This window comes from Panicum hallii, chromosome 7 (genome assembly GCF_002211085.1).
Source record: "Panicum hallii strain FIL2 chromosome 7, PHallii_v3.1, whole genome shotgun sequence".
Classification (NCBI taxonomy): Eukaryota; Viridiplantae; Streptophyta; class Magnoliopsida; order Poales; family Poaceae; genus Panicum; species Panicum hallii.
Window position 1 is genome coordinate 22782143 of NC_038048.1, and position 18534 is coordinate 22800676.

General features: G+C 46.1%; 2 protein-coding genes across 2 annotated transcripts; one reads left to right on the forward strand and one right to left on the reverse strand.

Annotated features, from left to right (window-relative positions):
• Positions 1–10331: 10331 nt before the first annotated feature.
• LOC112900537 (ATP-dependent DNA helicase PIF2-like) lies at positions 10332–11000 on the forward strand. The gene has a single exon (XM_025969391.1). The coding sequence runs from the start codon at positions 10332–10334 to the stop codon at positions 10998–11000; it is 669 nt and encodes a 222-aa protein (XP_025825176.1).
• A 2761-nt stretch (positions 11001–13761) lies between these two features.
• LOC112900538 (polygalacturonase At1g48100-like) lies at positions 13762–15794 on the reverse strand. Its single transcript, XM_025969392.1, has 4 exons — positions 15750–15794; positions 15408–15615; positions 15141–15331; positions 13762–13776 (listed from the first exon to the last, which is right to left on the reverse strand). The coding sequence occupies exons 1-4, from the start codon at positions 15792–15794 to the stop codon at positions 13762–13764; spliced, it is 459 nt and encodes a 152-aa protein (XP_025825177.1).
• Positions 15795–18534: the final 2740 nt, after the last annotated feature.

The following is an 18534-nucleotide window of genomic DNA, read 5'->3' on the forward strand; positions in this document are numbered from 1 at the left end:
CCACTCCCATCTGCCCCGGGCGGCTGGGGGGACCTTCCTCCCTGCCGAGGACCCCCTAGACCTTTGGCGGGTGTCCCCGGCCGCCGGTGCTTCTGGCGGCGGCGGTGGGGTCTGCGGCCTGGGCTCGGTTGGTGGTGGTGGCATCACCGGACACCATGTCGGCGGTGGTGGTGGAGGAGCCTGCTGCCTCGGAGGAGGCTGTCGCGCCTTCTCCAGTCTCCTCTCCGGCTGTTGGCGTTGTGGCGGAGGTGGTGGAGCTCCGCTTCGCTCCTCCGCCCCCACTGTCTTCTGTCGCTTGGGCGCTGGCTCCCCGACCAAGGAGCCATCGCCACGCTGGAGCCTCCGGGACTTGCTCCCTTCGGCTCGACTGCTCTGTGCGGGCGCCGCCCCCTGGGCCTCGTCGCCCCTTTAGGCCGGGGTAGCACCAGCATTGCCCTCGTGCCGGTGCTCCGGCACCGGCGCCTTCTCTTTTCCTTTCCCGGCGGGAGCTGGACCTCCGGGTCCGGGCTCCCCGGGACCTCCGCTGGCATGCTGCTGGCGGTCCGATGTGGCACCAGGGATATGGAGCCCGCGGTTGGGGTCGCCTCCCAGCTGCCGGACTGCCAGGCCGCCCTCGTCCAGGGTCGGCATCGCCGCCAGGATTGATGACCGGAGTGCCTGGTCCTCGCACAGGGCCTTGACCCTGCTCGGGAGGACCAGGGACTCTGGGCTAAATGTCTCGCCGGTCATCGCCCGGACCGCTGATTCCAGCTCCGCCCTGGTGAAGTCGGCGCCGGGCCCGCACGCGATCCTGCAGCAGTCATTTAGCCTGTGTACATGTAGGCCATCCGGGACCGCTGCTGCAGGGGGGCGATGAGCCGCTTCAAGAAGTCGCCCAGCACCATCATGGATATTAGGCCGCTCCGTTGGAGATTCTTGACCCGATCAAGCACCGGGCCAAGCTCCTTCGGGATCGTTGGCTTGGCCTTCCAGGTGCTCCGGTCGCTCTCGGGGGCGTCCGTTGGCAGCTCCAGGCAGTCGTGGGGGTCAGCAGTCGCAATGACCCAGCCTTCGCGCCAGTCCTCCCACTTGGAGCTGGAGAAGGCGGCGATGTAGGAGTTCGCCATCCCGTGCAGGAGTTGGAAGTAGTAAGCGCCGATCTCGCGCTTTCTCTTCCCTGTCCCAACCAAGGCATAAAAATGCCAGAAGATGGTGGTGCAAGGGCGCACCCCCATAAACATCTCCATAAAGTGGGCGAAGACCGCCACAAGGAGGACGGAGTGGGGGGTGAGATGTTAAAGTTGGAGGCCGAACTCCTCCAGGAGCAGGAGAAAGAAGGAGGAGATCGGAGGGACCAACCCGCACATAATGTATGAGTTGAAGAGAACAAACTCCCCCGCGGCAAGGTCGCGGAGGGGGATCTTGCCGGCCCTGATCTTCCCGGCTAGCGCCGGCGCGGTCCATCCAAGAAGGCGGCGCACAGAGTTCAACTGTGCCTCACTCTGGAAGCGGCGCGGGAGAGGAAGCGAAGACATCGCAATGGTTGTTGAGGTCGCTAAGGATGGATCGCAAGGGAGCAGGAAGGATAAGGAAGCCGAGCGCAAGCAAGCTGTTCGCAAGGTAGCCGCTCTCTTCGGCGCTTGCTTTTTATGCAAAAGGCTGTTGCCCTCTTGCGCTCTGCGGCGCCCAAGGAGAAGTCGAACGGTTGCCTGCACCAGGCCCCCTCATCTCGCACCGAATGACCGGTGGGCCCGGGCCCACTGGACAGAGGCGTGACCGCGGGATGGAAGGGGGAAAGGTGGAATCTGAACCGCCCGAGCCGCGGAACGGGCTCGAATAAGACAAGAATCTGAACCGCCTGACGCGCACGGCGCGGGCGGGGGACGAGCCCCTCGGGGATCCCGCTTTGGGGAAAGGTCCTCCATGCCCTCCCCCAGCGGAACGAGCTGTCCACCCGGCACAATGCTGGGGAAATGGCCCCACCTGCGGGTTCATTCTATACCCGAGGTGGGCCCAGGGGCCTCTGTTGGTACATACAGACAGGGGTACCTCCTGCTAGGGTGTCCAGGCCCTTAGCGTATCACCATACGTGATCTCCCCTCGCCTCCTGGGTGACGTGGCATACGGCCCAGGCCTGACAGCTGGGACCATGGTCTCCGGACCCTCCCCGAGCTCTCTAAGGTCCAGGACCTCCGCATGCCACGGAAGGCAAGGGAGCTCTCAAGCAGCCCCCGCGGACCCGGACTCCCCAGGGAGGTCCGGGGCCGCCACGTGTGATGGCCGGACCATCACGGGCCTGACCGCTCCAACCGGCCTCGGGGGCCCGGACCCCCCTCCCCCCGGGGAGGGGTCCGGTGCCGCCACGTGCCGCCCCTGCGGGGGGAGCGCGGCTGGCCCTACCACGTGCGTGTGGCAGTTGGCCCCTCGCGGGTCTCCAGCCCACCTACCAGCATTTAATGCGGTAGCTGGGCCGGGCGCGCCCAAGTCAAAAAGTGTGGCCTGCCTCTGACACGCGAGGCAGGTAGGCTGACACCATGGTAAGCCCACCTGTTTCCAAGGCGGCGCGTCATGTCATCATGAACAGTGCACCAATGGCGTGCAGTCCCGTCACGGCGCCGCGCGCGGCGTAATGATGGGCTGTGACAAGAGAGCCGAGGCGTGCGCTGCTACAGTGCGCTCGGAGGCAACGGCGGAGCGGGTCAGCGCTGCCCCCTCGCCTGTCAGAATCTCACCCAACAGTGGCAGCGCAGCACCACTGTTGGGTAACACTGACAGCAGTCACTGTGCCTGCAGGACGGCACATGACCGTATCCGGGTAGTGGATACGTTATCTTCCCGACCGAGAAGGCTGCGACAAGGGACTGGAGAAGGAGATCTCCATATCACATAAGAGTAGGTCTCTGTTGGCCGGGCCCACCTGTCGGGGTTTCGCACAGTGTAAGCACCTCCCTTGAACTATAAAAGGGAGAGTGTACTCGTTAGAAGACAAGGTTCACAAAGTTCCAGGTTGCTCACACACAAGCTTAGGCTGCTTTCCATTCAGGCTTACACAGCCAATACAACACCAAAGTGGACGTAGGGTATTACGCTCCGGCGGCCCGAACCACTCTAAATACTTGAGTCCTTCCTGCGTTCATCGGCTCATCGATCGAGCACTCCTAAGTCTCCTCCAAACCCATCCTTAACTAGGATTAGGCGGGTGCTTTCCGCCACCCGGCTGGAGATTTCCTCCGACAGTACCCCTGGCGCACAAACAACGGTATATCGTGCGCGTACAAATTCTCCACACTAGATTTACGTGAATCTAGTGTGTTAAAAATGTGGAGAATTTGCTGCATAATATCGTGCTATACATCTCCAATATCTGTTCTCCATGAGATCTCAATATCTGTTGTTTGTGCGCCAGGGGTACTATTGTCTTTTCACAGTCACTTAACTGGGAGTTAACTGCAGATGTAACGGCAGGGCCATGGAAGGGAAGGAAAATGAAATCAGGATCAAATAAGGAAGTTGCAATTTTGCAGGGCCATAGAAGGAAGCGTGATTTGTTTGAGGGACTTGCAGGGAATTTCCCCATGAGGCTAGGGGCATAAGTGTCCTTTCATGTGGCCCGGTGAATAAAAAGAAAAGGAAAAAGAGGGAAATCTCAATTATATATCTCTACTGCTAAAAAGGGGCTAAGGGTGACAAAATTTCCTGTCGTCTTACCTCCCTTGAGACTCCCGTGCGATACGTCGCCCGTCCCTTTGTCTCATGCGTCATCTACGGTGGAATCCATCGTCAATTTCAAATATTTTTGTATCTACGGCAGCAACAGATGGATCCGTCGCCACGCCCAGAACGCCCGCTGCTGCTAAATTGTTTTCAAGTTGCGATAATTGCGGCTCCCTTCCATCCAGAGTTGCATCGTCGCCTTCCATAGGGTGAGCTAAACCCTACCGTCGTGTCGTCGCCACGCCGTCGCCCGCCGGGAACACTCCATCGTCGCGCCGCGCTTTCGCCACACCGCGTCTTGTCATTCCGTCCCCGTGGCATCGCCACGCCACGCCGCGACATCCCATCAGCTCACATCACGCTGCAGCTCAGGTGCCCATCTCCAGCCTCTTCGTCCTCTGTTGCCTCCATTATGCCCGTCACTGGCGTTCTATGGCAAAACTCCGATAATTGTGGCTCCCTTCCTTTCAGTGTTCGCAATAATAGGGTGAGCTAAACCCTACCGTCGCGCATGGGACAAGCCGCGCCACGAACACGCTGTCGCCACACCGGAACACGCCATCACCGCGCCGCGCCTTCGCCACGCCACTCCGCGGCATCCCATCGGCTCACAGTGCACTGCAGCTTAGGTGCATGTCTCCAGCCTCTTCGTCCTCTGTTGCCCCTGTCGTTGCCGTCGCTGGTGTTCTAGGGCATCCGTAGCACATGGCGCACAACTGTATTGCGTTTGCAAGAACATGTGCAAACAGATGGATCCTCCCCATCAAAATACTGGTAAGATCTATTCTTTTGATTCAATTGCGAATGCTCATGATTTGCTTCATGGTATTATCTTCTCACCACAAGAACTTGAAATAGATTCATGTATTGCTCATGATGCGCGTCATCTTAGACGAGAACGGGATAGATTTCGTGCTGCCTCAATGACAGATGAGCAAAGGGAGGAGAAGAACAGGAAGCGGCGTGAGGAGTATAAGAGGAAAAAGTGTCATCCAAACAACAAGAAAAATGATCCACGTATAGTCTTATCATGTGCACACTTTTCTTTGTTATCATTTGCCATCTGATTCCCTTTTAATATGTAGCGCAATTAAATTCAAGTAATCCTAATACTAATGCATCCGACGCCTGCATTATTTCTCTCATGGATGAGCATACTGCGGATAACCTTTGAAACTATAATTTTTCAAGTTCATCTGCAATTTGCCATGGCACACAACTTTTGAAGCTATATTTTGGTTCCGCTGTGCTCATAGGAGGAAGTGATAGAATTATGAGCACATTGAAATCTGATGAGAAAAGGATTGAAAGAAACAAAAAGCGGCGTGAAGCTTATCGGATGAAGAAAGATGAATCACAAAGCAAAGCAGTTCCTGCAGGTCAGTGTTTAAATGGGACCATTATTTCTACTATCATTTTGAAAACTACACTTTACTCAGTTGTTGCCGTAGATGAACACCATGATGTTGGCACCCCTACAATCACTGAGCGTACCCTCAGTATGTGCAGCTACCGTGGCTCAAAACATGTTAGGTTATTAATTAAGCTTATTTTTATACTCTTCAATCTTTACGTATGTCCAGAAGTCGAACACCATGATGCACCCAGTACTTGCACTCCTATAGTTGAGGGGGCACCCATCACCATCACGTGTACTCTTACAAGCATTGAGCATCCTACAGGTGTGTCTTGTCCCACCCAGATAATTATTTTTATTACTGTTTCAAAGTTGATGTACGCAATGGATCCAGACATCACGATGCACCCACCATCTTCCCTGTAACTTTTAACGAGCGTAGGTATGAGCGACCTCTATGTAAAAATCACCCGTGCCTTAGGTATTGATACTTGTCCGTTCGCTCTTTAATGCTAACTTAGATCTATTAGTATGTATCATAATTGCCATAGTTTGATTATGTAATCGTAAAATTTTAATTACAGTTCTTATTTTTAGTAGAGATATGTTATGATGCAGTACACGAATGGCCTGTTTTTCACAGCGGAATAATATTGAGCTTCATCGCACTTTAATGCTAATTTAGATATATTAGTATGTATCATAATTGTCGTCATTGGTTACAGTTTTGTACTAATGACCATACTTGTTCAGATGCAACCCCGGTCAGCACGGTGAAGCTTAAGAGCTCCGACGCTTGCACAGATTTCCCACCAGGTATGGGTTTCTTTATTTTTGTACCAAAATTTGTTGATGTATGATGTGCAGATAATTTGCTTGGCTCCTTATTATTGTACCAATTACATTGTATGTATGATGTGCAGTCTCATTTTTTCAAAAGTTGTCATGATGCTGTAATCAAATGGCCTGTTTTCCACAGTGAGTTAATATTGATATTTGTCGCTCTTTAATGCTAACTTAGATCTATTAGTATGTATCATGATTGCCACAGATTGATTATGTGATCATAAAATTTTAATTATAGTACTCATTCTTTGCATTATATGTTATGATGTTGTAATCAAATGGTCTGTTTTTCACAGCGAAATAATATTGATATTTGTCGCTCTTTAATGCTAACTTAGATCTATTAGTATGTGTCTATGTTGCCATTGTTTGATGATGTGATCTTAAATCTTTATCTACAGTACTTGGCTATGAAAACTTGACTGCATGTGCGGATACCTTGAGTGTGAGTGTTAAATCATGTAAGACAAAATCATTGATGGACGAATAACGGTAACGTATAAATAAACGTCGTCATGAATTATATCACGAGAAAAAACAGTCATCGCAACCATGTGACGTTGATCGAAGGGAAAGCAGGAATCAACGGAGCCGAGAAGCATATCATGCGAATAAGGAGGCCGGCCAAATGTCAAGTGGAAAGTCTAAGCCTAAGAGCACTTTTGCGGCTCATAATCGAGACTATAAGAGAAGAGTTAGAGAGTTTCGGGAGAATAATCTACACTCCGAGTCCATCGCGATGGAAAATCCACAATTTATCCCTAAGATCATATTCCCCCCTAAAGGTGAATCCACCGTAATAGCTGAAGACTGGGAAATGCCTTTCATAAATGGAACTCCGATCTACGTTTAGACCTCATCAGATCAAGGTTTAGAAAACCCAACGATTGATGAAAATATTGAGTTGCCTTCCACAAACCATATTCGGCGACAACGTGTTTGTCCAGGGAAGAGACAAAACCATTTAGCCCGGCGCAATCTTCTATTTGAAGTAACAATAGGTGGAAGCACCATGGGTTCTTCAAATAAAATTCCAGATGTGGAAGATGCTCCAACCCAATCTACCGTCATTAATACCGGTGAATGCGTATCTGGTCTTAGCCTACTGAATTTAACATCCCTAATATTTATTAATAAAGTAATATTAGTTGTACAGGATTATCGATCCCAAAACAAGCATACCACATGACCCCACAGTCACAAGAATCTGTTGTTAAATCAGGTAAATTCATAAAGTTCCTTAAGCCTTTCTTAACACAATAATTGTTGGTGTTTAACTCTACAATGCATTCATCAACTAACCATGAATTTATATGTGGAAATTTCATCATCTAGGTGATCTGTATTCGATAAACTATGCACAAGACATCAACGCACATACGCATGCATCAATCATTGAGGATGGTAATGTATTTTTTGGTATAATTAACTCAAACTCAAGAATCTATTCACGTAAACTATTACTAATTACACACATGTTTCGTAAATCTCTCAAATACCCGGATGGCGATGAGGATGTTGTATTTGAGGAGGATGAAGAAGAGGAGGAGGGTTACCTTTTTGCCGAACAAGGTATTGGTCCTAGATATCTAATAAGATTAATGAGAAATTTTGATCATTTAATAATATATATTTAAATTTATTAATATTCAATGTAGATGAAGAAGATGAAGTTGATGTGGAAATCAACCTTGATAATGAAGTTAACAGTATTCCGGATGTGTTGGATCCTTATGATAAGGTCTATGCTAATATGCCATCCAAAGAAGTTTGAGTTCGAAACACCGGGTTTTTGTTGTCGCAGTGGGAAGATACATTTATCCACACCTGAAACACCGCCTGAACTTATGAGGCTATGGACGGTTTCAGATGCTGATGCAAGGCACTTTCGTTCCAACATCAGATTCTTCAATGGCCATTTTTCATTTACTTCATTGTGTTGTCACCTTGATCGCATGACCATGAACATGCGTAGAGGAGGTATGTATACGTTCCGTGCCCATGGTCAAATTTACCACAACAAACGTTCATTTGGTAAAGAGGAGAGTATTGAACCAAGACATCTTGAGTTGTATTTCTATGATGATGACCCTTCGCTCAAGCTTCGTTATCGAAGATGTCGAGAGGAATGCCTAAAGAAAGACAAGGAAGTCATCGATAGGTTGGTTGCGATCATGCAGGGCAACCCATACTCTGAGCATCTTAGGACTATGGGTGCAATTGATGATCTGGAGGATTACCACATGACATTGAATCTTGACCAAAGGTTGGACCAGCGAAACTAAAATGTACCTACCACATCAAAGGTTGCTGCTGTCTGGATAGAGGGTAGCGAGTGTCAGGGGCAGTACGAGCATAGTGTTGTACTCCAAGGAAAGGATAGATCTATTCACGACATTCGATCATACCATGGTTGTTATGATGCTCTATCATACCCTCTATTCTTCCCCAAGGGTGAGCTTGGGTGGCACAATTGCATCCCAAATGTGGGAGTCACCGCGGCGCAAGTAAATGCTGCTCGTGAAGTCCAAAAGGCACGTGCAGGCGGAGAGGATCTAGGTAATTGTCAAGCGCATATATTTACATATTTAATTTTAATATTTTTTTGTGTGGTTTAGTAATGACAAAGACATTCTCTATTCATGTAGGGAGTGCTCGAAATTTATGTGTATCATTGCATGACTACTACTGCTATAAATTTCAAATGTGTCCTGGCATTTTCAACCCAATATTCTTCGGCAAGCGACTTTTCCAGCAGTTTGCCGTTGATACTTATATTAAGATTGAAACTTCTCGATTAGATTACATCCGAAACAATTAGGATTGTCTTAGGGCCGACCTGTATCAGTTTGTCGTTGATATTTATATTAAGATTGAAAGCTCTCGATTAGATTACATCCGAAACAATTAGGATTGTCTCGGGGCCGACCTGTATCAGGGTCTTGTCGATAGCTTGCATGCTGGTGAGTGCCGAGCCGATGCTATTGGAAGATGTACTGTTCTTTCTACATCATTCATCGGAGGCCCTCGTCACATGAGACGTCGGTACATGGATGCAATGGCCCTAGTACGCAAGTATGGTAAACCAGATATCTTCTTAACAATGACCTGCAATCCTAACTGGGATGAGATCAAGAATGAATTGTTCCCAGGCCAGTCAGCACAAGATCGACTAGATCTTGTAACCTATGTGTTCAGGACGAAACTTGAGGTGATGAAAAAGATGTTGTTGAAGAAAGATATACTTGGAAAGGTTCGGGCATACGTGTATGTTGTGGAGTTTCAGAAGAGGAGTTTACCACACGCTCACTTCTTGCTAATAACAAAAAGGAAGTGGAAGCTCACATGTCCTGAGCAGTATGACCAACTTATATGTGCTGAGCTGCCAAACAAGAAGAAATATCGAGAGCTGTACAAATGGTGACTAAGCATATGATGCATGGGCTGTGCGGTGTGCTAAACCTAAATTGCCCGTGTACTAAGGGACGTTCTTCATGCAAGAATCATTATCCGCATCCCTTCGCCAAGTCCACCTCACAGGGCAAAGATTCTTACCCTATATATCACCGCCGTGACAGCGGGTGTAAAGAGAAGGTTTGAGGTTATGAGTTTGACAATCGGTGGGTTGTCCCTTATAACCCATGCCTACTGCGAGCGTTAAATTATCGCATAAATATCGAGGCATGTACCAGCATTAAATCAATACAATATTTATTCAAGTACGTATACAAAGGTTTGATTGGGCTTCAGTAGCCGTTAGGGAGTCTGGCCAGACGGATGATAAAGGGAATGTAGATGAGATCAAGGCATATAGAGATGCTCGATGGGTGACCCCTCCGGAGGCAATGTGGAGGATATATGGTTTTGACCTTAGTAAGAATTATCCCTCCGTACAACAACTTCAGCTCCATCTTCCCGACATGCACATGGTGTCATTTCACAATCGTCAAAAGATTCAACACATTGTTAATAAATCAGGCGCCGATGAATCAATGTTGACAACATATTTTAAAGCAAACAGGCTGCACGAGTTTGCTCGCAGCATATTATATCGTGATTTCCTAGAATTTTTCACATGGCAATCTGATGGTAAATTTTGGCGTCCAAGGGAACAAGCTAACGCTGGGCAAGTTGGGAGAATCGTATCAGCTCATCCAGCTGAAGGTGAACCTACTATCTTCGGATTCTCCTAAATCACATGGCTGGTGCAACTTCATATGAAGATTTGAAAACTGTTGATGGCGTCATACAACCTTCTTTCCGTAAAGCTGCCGAGAAAAGAGGGCTGATTGAGGAGGACAGCTCACTTGATGAGTGTCTTTCTGAAGCTGCCATGTATCAGATGGCATTGTCGCTATGAAGGCTTTTTGCAACAATATTGGTATTTTGTGAACCGAGCAATGTATTCGCACTCTGGCAAAAACAATTGGACGCAATGTCTGAGGATTATTGTTGCAACAATCCATCAGATGCTATCATTGAGCAAATGGCCCTGGTTGATATTAGAAACATGCTGCAATCATTGGGGAAGGATATAAAATCATTCCCTCTACCTAAGATTGATAACACTTATGATGACGCTTGTGGTGTTCCACGGGAGATATTCGAGGAGTCAAATATAGAGAGCACCGAGGATGATGTGGCTTTGTCGGAGTCCCTTAATGATGAGCAGAAGGCTGTTTATGATGAGATCTTGTCAGCTATTGATACCAATGATGGTGGGTTGTTTTTTGTGGATGGCCCCGGTGGCACTGGGAAAACATTCTTGTATAGGTCTTTGCTTGCCAAAATCCGCAGTCAGAACAAGATTGATGTTGCGACAGCTACATCTAGGGTTGTTGCATCCATAATGCCCGGTGGGAGAATAGCACATTCATGTTTCAAGCTTCCACTTACCATTGACAGTGGTGGATGTTGTAGTTTCACTAAACAAAGTGGTACAGTGACTCTACTACGTACAACTTCTTTGATTATTTGGGATGAGGCTTCTATGATCAAGAAACAAGCAGTGGAGGCGTTGGACAATAGCACGCGTGATATAATGGATAGGCCGGATTTGCCTTTTGGTGGGAAGACTGTTGTGTTTGGCGGAGATTTTACGTAGGTCCTACCAGTTGTCAGGAGGGGTTCAAGAGCTCAGATAGTAGATGCTTCGCTATGCAGGTCATACCTTTGGGATTACATGCGTCACCTAAAGCTTGTGCGCAACATGACAGCGCAAAGTGACCCATGGTTTGCTGAATATCTGTTGCGCATTGGCAATGGAATAGAGGAGGCCAATGCTGATGGTGAGGTTCGTCTCCCAGATGAAATTTGCGTGCCATATACTGGAGATGGCAATGATCTTGATAGATTAATCCAATGCATCTTTCCTAACCTTAATGAGAACATGGCAGACAAGGACTACATCACTTCTAGAGCTATTTTGTCTGCACGCAATGATTGGGTTGATAGGATTAGTATGGACATGATCGGTTCTTTCCAAGGTGGGGAGGTGGAGTATCATAGTTTTGATTCTACTGTAGATGATCCACACAACTACTATTCATCGAAGTTTTTTAACACCCTTACACCCAATGGATTGCCTCCTCATGTGTTAAAGCTAAAGGTAGGCTGTCCAATTATATTGCTTCGGAATATTGATCCTACGAATGGTTTATGTAATGGTACGAGGCTGGTTGTCCGTAGTTTCCAAAGAAATACTATCAATGCTGAGATCGTGTTGGGCCAACATGCAGGAAAACGGGTTTTCCTCTCTCGGATACCCCTATGCCCATCCGATGACGAGATGTTCCACTTTTAATTCAAAAGAAAACAGTTTCCCATCCGGCTCACTTTTGCCATGATGGTCAACAAGTCACAAGGTCAGACTATTCCTAATGTCGGTGTTTACCTCCCTGACCCTATGTTCTCGCATGGGCAATTGTATGTTGCAATGTCGAGGGCTACTGCTAGAACAAACATCAGGATTCTAGCACTTCCACCTAATGCCACTGAGTTGGAGGAAGAGGCTAAAAAGGAGAAGAAAAATGCCAAAAAAAAGGTAAGTAGACAGTTAATAATGAGAAAGAAAAGAAAAAGATCCCAATGTATAATGGTACATTTACGAAGAATATTGTATACAAGAAGGTCCTAATGGCATAGTACAAAGGTAATATATAGTACTAATTTATTGCATAGTACATTTGTGTTGCATGCTTCATGTTTATTTACATTGCTAATATTATCAGTACATCTAATATTTTTCTCTCTGAACTGACAGACTCAATGCGTGTTTTTAAGGTGAAGGGATCTGGCCATGTGCACGCGTGCACACTCATCCTCAAAATACATGGTTTCTGCGTATATATTTGTTGTAAAGTGTACCTGGCTATTGATGATGGCTTCAAGCCTATAATATTTGCTATGATTCAGTTTAGTTGAATGCCACTACAATGCATCAGCGTGGTTACCATATGAGCTTTTCAAACGTTCCTGGAACATGTAGCATGTTTGACTTGAGTAGAGATGAAGAAATATGACTACATTTGTATCGGAGGTTACCCGATATATCTTGGAAAGCAGAGGTGTGCATATTTTGGTTGGCTGGCGATAGATACTCTCAGCATGGTGATGAGAGATTGAAGTTGTTTATTTGTAAGATGATTTGAGTGAGTCTAGGTGAATTGGGTCTTCTTAGTGGTTCTTACTGTTAATGAGTATTGTGTAAAGCTCTTCTGTATTGAATTTGGACTGTAGGTTCTATCAGTTTTCGAGCATGGCATATTGAATTAGTTTTCGAGGATGGCATTTTAATCTATTGTATTGAATTGGATCTTCGTGAAACTAAAGGAGCACGATCACTCATATGCTCCAACAGCTTTTAACGACATGTTAAAAAAAGCTTGGTTTCTTCAAAAAAAAAAAAGCTTTTAACGACATGTTACATGGCTGCTGAACTCTTCATACGTGTACTCAGTTAATGTGCGGACAATCATCCGCCATAAATAATTCAAAGAAACTTAGGCTATGATCAGTATGATTAATTAATTGAAAAAATATCCTAAATAAGCACTGCTGACTACTAATAATTCACGAGATGTATTCAGATGGTAAATCATAAAGCAGGAGGATGCACTACTAATTAAACTCATTTATCAAGAGAAGGGGTGCATCGATGGGCCTTGATGTAGAGCGATGGGCCTTGATGGCTTGTCGGCCCAGTTCTGACCTCCGGTGAACGAGGCGCACTCCAACATCGTTTCAGGGGTCAACTCGAGCAGCCAAGGAGCGCATAGCCAACTTAAAATCCTCATTCCCCCCCCCCCCCCCCCCCCCCCATTAGCACTAAGTTTCCTTGAACACAGATATCTAGTAGCTTACCGAGAATACATACGTATACGCATGTTGATGCGTTGGGCTGGAATGGTCAAGTCGATGCGCTCGGGCCCGGGTACCCCCGGGTTGTTGACTTCGTTATTTTTTTAGGTAGGTGGAATCGGACAGGGCGCTCCTTGGGCCTTTCCGGACCCAATTTTTTTTTTGTCTTGAGTTTTTTTACCATAATTTTACTCTGCGCATATATGTACCAAAAAAATTCTCTTGTGTGGGAGAAACATGTAATCTATAAATACGACCCAATATATTATCTAAACATTGTAAATAAATTCCAAATAATTGGTTTAACACATAAGGCCTATTTATTACAAATTGGGAATAAACGTCGTTTGTTTGCACAATTGGTAATGCAAATAAAAGTCGCTTGACCAAAACTATGCTGGGCAGTGAGAATGAGGCTTATTAACACACGTTTATTTATTACATATCAGTTTGAAATGAGAACGAGCAACAATAAATAAACCAGAAAAAGAATAATAGATAAATCTTTAAGCTTTAACTCTCTGATGGGGAATAAAAGGTTATTACAAAATGATTGTTTGTGACGTGCTTTCATCTAAGAGCCTATCAATATATGAACTTAACCTTTTATTCCATCGTTGATGCCAATAATGTAGGTTTTACAAAAAGTTATTCGCATGATTTATAGGGAATTTCAGACGACGGATCAGATCGTCCCAAAGTTATTTTCTTGCTATGTTTTCCGTATCTCCTATGGGACCCGACGTACAGCCTGGCATGCTGGCCCGAAATCTACATCAACTGAACATGCCTGAGAACAGCTGATTTTGTTGCGCCGGCCGCCATAATAATTGTGAGAGAATCGCATGCGCTGTAATCGGCCTGAGCGCCGTCTCTGCCCCATGCAGCTCACGGATCTAAAAAAAAACATATTTTTGGAAACAATATATTCCATATATAATTAGCTGTAAATGAAAACAACATATTCCATATATAATCATGTCTCTTAAGCCCTGGTTTGTTAGCTTTTTTCTCGAGCCGTATATATGGTTACTGGGAGGCTTCACCGCGTTGGAATAATAATGGAGCCAAATCCTTAAAATTAGCAGCGTAGAAATTGGCGCGATAGTGTCATTTATTTCATTATTTGCGCAATTTTTTATTTGCCGTCAAGTTTTCACTAATTGCCGGTCAGTTCTTTTCGCTTGACTCCTATATAACCACTGTTCAACAGCATGGCACTCGAGGCCGTATACCCCCACCGTGGAAGAAGGTTGTGGCAAGCACATCGTTGGATGCAGATCCGTTGTCGCCAACCTCACGAGCCTTCTTCCTTCCCTTATCACCGTGAAAACAATCTCTGCAACCACCATACGATTTCGCCGGCCGGTCTCCCGCGATCTCCGTTCACGAGATCAGTTTATTCCCGTTTGACAGTGTCGCTGCGTGCTATGGTGTTTGTTTGATTTAATACATGCCTTTTCAATTTCCAGTGGTCGATATGGACAGCAAGTCAATTATTTCGATCGGAAGAAAGAGGGTCTACGCAGAAAAACCCCGCAACCGTGCATCGAGCCAACAGATTATAGGTCAGTGATTAATGGATCAGATGATCTATATGAGTACGTACAAATGTTTCTTCTTTATCACGACGCTTTGATGAACACCAAATTATAGATGCACTACCGGAAACCAGGGCTTTGCCGAGTGTCAAAAACACTCGGCAAAGACCCAAAAACACTCCGGCAAAGCCTTTGCCGAGTGTTGCACTCGGCAAAGGACACACGGAAAAGAAACTATTGGCAAAGGGGAGTTTGCCGAGTGCATTTCGTCGGACGCTTTGCCGAGTGTTTACACTCGGCAAAGAAATTATCTTTGCCGAGTGTTACACTTCTTCGCATTTTACCTGCCAGGTCTTGATCCGGACGCCGGTCATCGTCTGCTTGAGCGTGACGTCCTGCACGGTGATGTCGGAGACGGCCGCCGATGCGCCGCCCTTCCCGAGCCCGCCAATGCTGATGCCGTGGCCCGGCCCGCAGTGCACGCTGCGGATGAACACGTCGGAGCAGCCGTCCTGTATGGAGATGCAGTCGTCACCTGCAAATCCCAAGATTGAAGCTCCTTTGTTTCACCTGCAAATCGTCATGGGAGGTGTTCGCAGAACCAGACTTACTGCAGGCGATGGTGGAGTGGTGGATGGAGACGCCGATGGAGCCGGCGAGGTGGATGCCGTCGGTGTTGGGGCTGTCGCCGGGCGACGACACGGTGACGTCGTGCACCTCGACGGCACGGCAGGTGTCGAAGGTGAGGTGGAACCTGGGGCTGTTCCTGATCGTTATCCCCGCCACGGTGACGCTGGCGCCCTGGAACACCCTCACAGCCTACCAGCAGCACGCCATTAGTCTCCAACGCGTCACAATTACCTTTTTTTGAAAGGAACACGTCACAGTTACTAACAAGAAATCATCTTAACCAACTGATTTTAACTAACAAGAAATTATTTTAACCAACTTACCATGACGGCGCTGCAGGGGCGCGGCGGGGGGCGTGGCGGGGGCATGGCGGGGGGCGCGCGCGGGGCGGGGGCGCGCGGGGCTGGGGGCGCGCGGGGGCGCGGGGCGGGGCCGGCGGCGGAGGCGGGGCGGGGGCGCGGCCGGCGGCGGGGCCGGGGGCAGCGACGGGGGTGGGGCCGGGGCTGGGGGCGGCGGCGGGGCGGGGGAGCGGAGCAGGCGGGAGCAAAATTTGTGCAAGTGTGTAGGCGGATAAGGTGGGAGTAGAGGGCGCGCGCGGTGTATATTCAATAACTTTGCCGAGTGCCGGATCATCGGCACTCGGCAAAGTCCCCTCTTTGCCGAGTGCTAGATCAGAGGCACTCGGCAAAAAGGTCACCTTTTTCAGAACCATTTTTTGAATTCCTTGTATTTATTGAAATTTGAGCGACAAGTCACTCGAAAAATAGAAAATAATGAATGAAAAAATGATATTCACGTTATTGAAGGATGCGTTGAGACCTTATCGACAAAAAAATTAAAAAAATCAGAAATTTCAAACTTGTTGTCCACGAAATATGATGGCGAAGTTATTATCCAGTTGTTTTTAAAATTTATAAAAAGCAAATATGGTCCGAAAATTATGAAACTTGTCGAGATGTAATGATATCACATGGGGACGCTGTGATAAAAATCTGACGAGGTTTCGTCAAAATTTAAACATACGATGCATATAAATTGAAAGTTCTCCAACGAGATGTATAATTTTATACGAAACCCGATTAGATGTTAAGCATCGTAGATGTCAAATTTTTATGAAATCTTATACAAATTTTATCACAGTGTCCTCACATGATAACATGACATTTCGACAAGTTTCATAATTTTCCGACCAAATTTGCCTTTTATGCAATTTAAACACGACTTGAACACAATTTAGTCGCTATGTTTCGTGAATAGTAGGTTTGAAATTTCTGGTCCTTTCTTCGATAAGACCTCAAAGCATGCTCAATAACATGAATAACAACTTTTCATTCGTTTTTTCCACTATTCGAATGACCACGCAGTTCAAATTTGAATTATTCAAGAAATTCAATAAAATGAAATAAATTATTAAAATATAGCAAACACTTCGATAAATGAACCTAAACTACATATCTTCTTAAGGAGAATGTAGGATGGTAGTAGAAAAAATTTTAGACAAAATAAAGAAAAAAATTATGTTTATTTTGCCGAGTGTCTTTCCTTGGCGCTCGGCAAAATTAATCTTTGCCGAGTGTCCTGGAGTAGACACTCCAAAGACTGACGCCGTTAACAACCGTTAGATCCTGTCGCGCGTTTGCCAAGTGTCATTCTTTGCCGAGTGTTCGAGACTCGGCAAAACTGTCTTTGCCGAGTGTTTTATTTTGCCGAGTGCCAGACACTCGGCAAAGTGTGCATTTACCGTGTGTTTTACTTTGCTGAGTGCTGCACTCGGCAAAGTTGCTCTTTGCCGAGTGCCCGATTTTTTGCACTCGGCAAAGAGTTTGACACTCGGCAAAGCCCTGGTTTCCGGTAGTGATGGGTTGAGTTTCATAATGAGGAGATGGAACATATTTCGAGGACATGGGACGTGAGTGCCATGGTCTTCTGGAAGGGAGATGTACGAGAGCGTAGAGGATATGTATACATGCGGCTTAATTATATTGATGGATGAAGAGGTGCGCTAATTTTGTTTAAATTGACTAAAGATCATGTCGATTCCTCTTGTAAACATTTTGTGAGATTTGTTTTAATTTATTACATGTTGAGTCGTTGTGCGTTAACAGGGAACCAAAATGGAGGCATTAGTGTGCGGCCAGCATACCATGATGTTAAATAGTTCGGTTGTAGAAGGAGAATCATATGACTTTCTGAGAGTTGGTTTCGCGCCGACTTACAATCACCCATTGCGTCATATTTTTCATCTATGCCTGAACTATTACGTCTTCATTTCTCCTTATACTCTAATAAGTAATCCACAAAGAACTATTTGGATCCCAAGCTTTCCTCGAACCTTACATGATTTTGAGGAAGTATATCGACAGGCAATGGACATATTTGCAGGTATTTAATTTATATTATATATAATACAATATTTAAAAGTACGGCCAGAGTTAGGCGACTCACATATTGCATCTATATTATTGTAAACCAATGTTACAAATAGCGGGCTATAAAATTTAGCAGCAAATTTCTCTAAAAACTATAGAAAGCTATAGCGGGCTATAGTGAAAGCTAAATTATTTAGCAGAATAATAAAATAATCAATAATCATATATAAAATTATAAGCATTATTGGTCTAACACCAAAAAATAAACTCTAAAATAATCAAACGGTGCCCATGCTGCGTCTTTGAGCGAACGACACCACTAAAATCTACTAGAAACTTGACATTTAGCGCTGCTAAATCTTGCAAAAGCCACTTTAGAGAATATTTAGCACTGCTAAATCTCGTAAAACCCCTTTAGCGGACGTAGCGGATAAATGTTGCATAGCGTAGCGGTAGATCTCTAAAAAACTAATAGCGGGCTATAGTGGACTATTTCCAACATTGTTGTAAACTAAGATGTCACATGTCTCATCGTTTATGTGAGTAAAATTCAAGATAGGGAGGACATCAGGAGGCGGCCATCTAGGCATGTGGTGTTAATGAATGAAAGGTACATGCATTATTGTACAACTTTTAGTTCCTCATATTGTCGGTCAAAAATACGTTTTCAGTTCATAGGAAAAAGTTCATCTTCATCCACATTTTGGACCGTCATCTCCTTCAAAACATCTGGGAATGG

Excerpts from the sequence above, each read along its gene's own strand:
- LOC112900537 (XM_025969391.1), top strand. The coding sequence starts at position 10,332 with ATGTCTGAGGATTATTGTTGCAACAATCCATCAGATGCTATCATTGAG.
- LOC112900538 (XM_025969392.1), bottom strand. The coding sequence starts at position 15,794 with ATGCCCCCGCCACGCCCCCCGCCGCGCCCCTGCAGCGCCGTCATG. Across the intron at positions 15,616-15,749 it reads GCCCCTGCAGCGCCGTCATG|GCTGTGAGGGTGTTCCAGGG; the intron begins GTAAGTTGGTTA and ends TGCTGCTGGTAG. Across the intron at positions 15,332-15,407 it reads CCACTCCACCATCGCCTGCA|GTGACGACTGCATCTCCATA; the intron begins GTAAGTCTGGTT and ends TGGGATTTGCAG.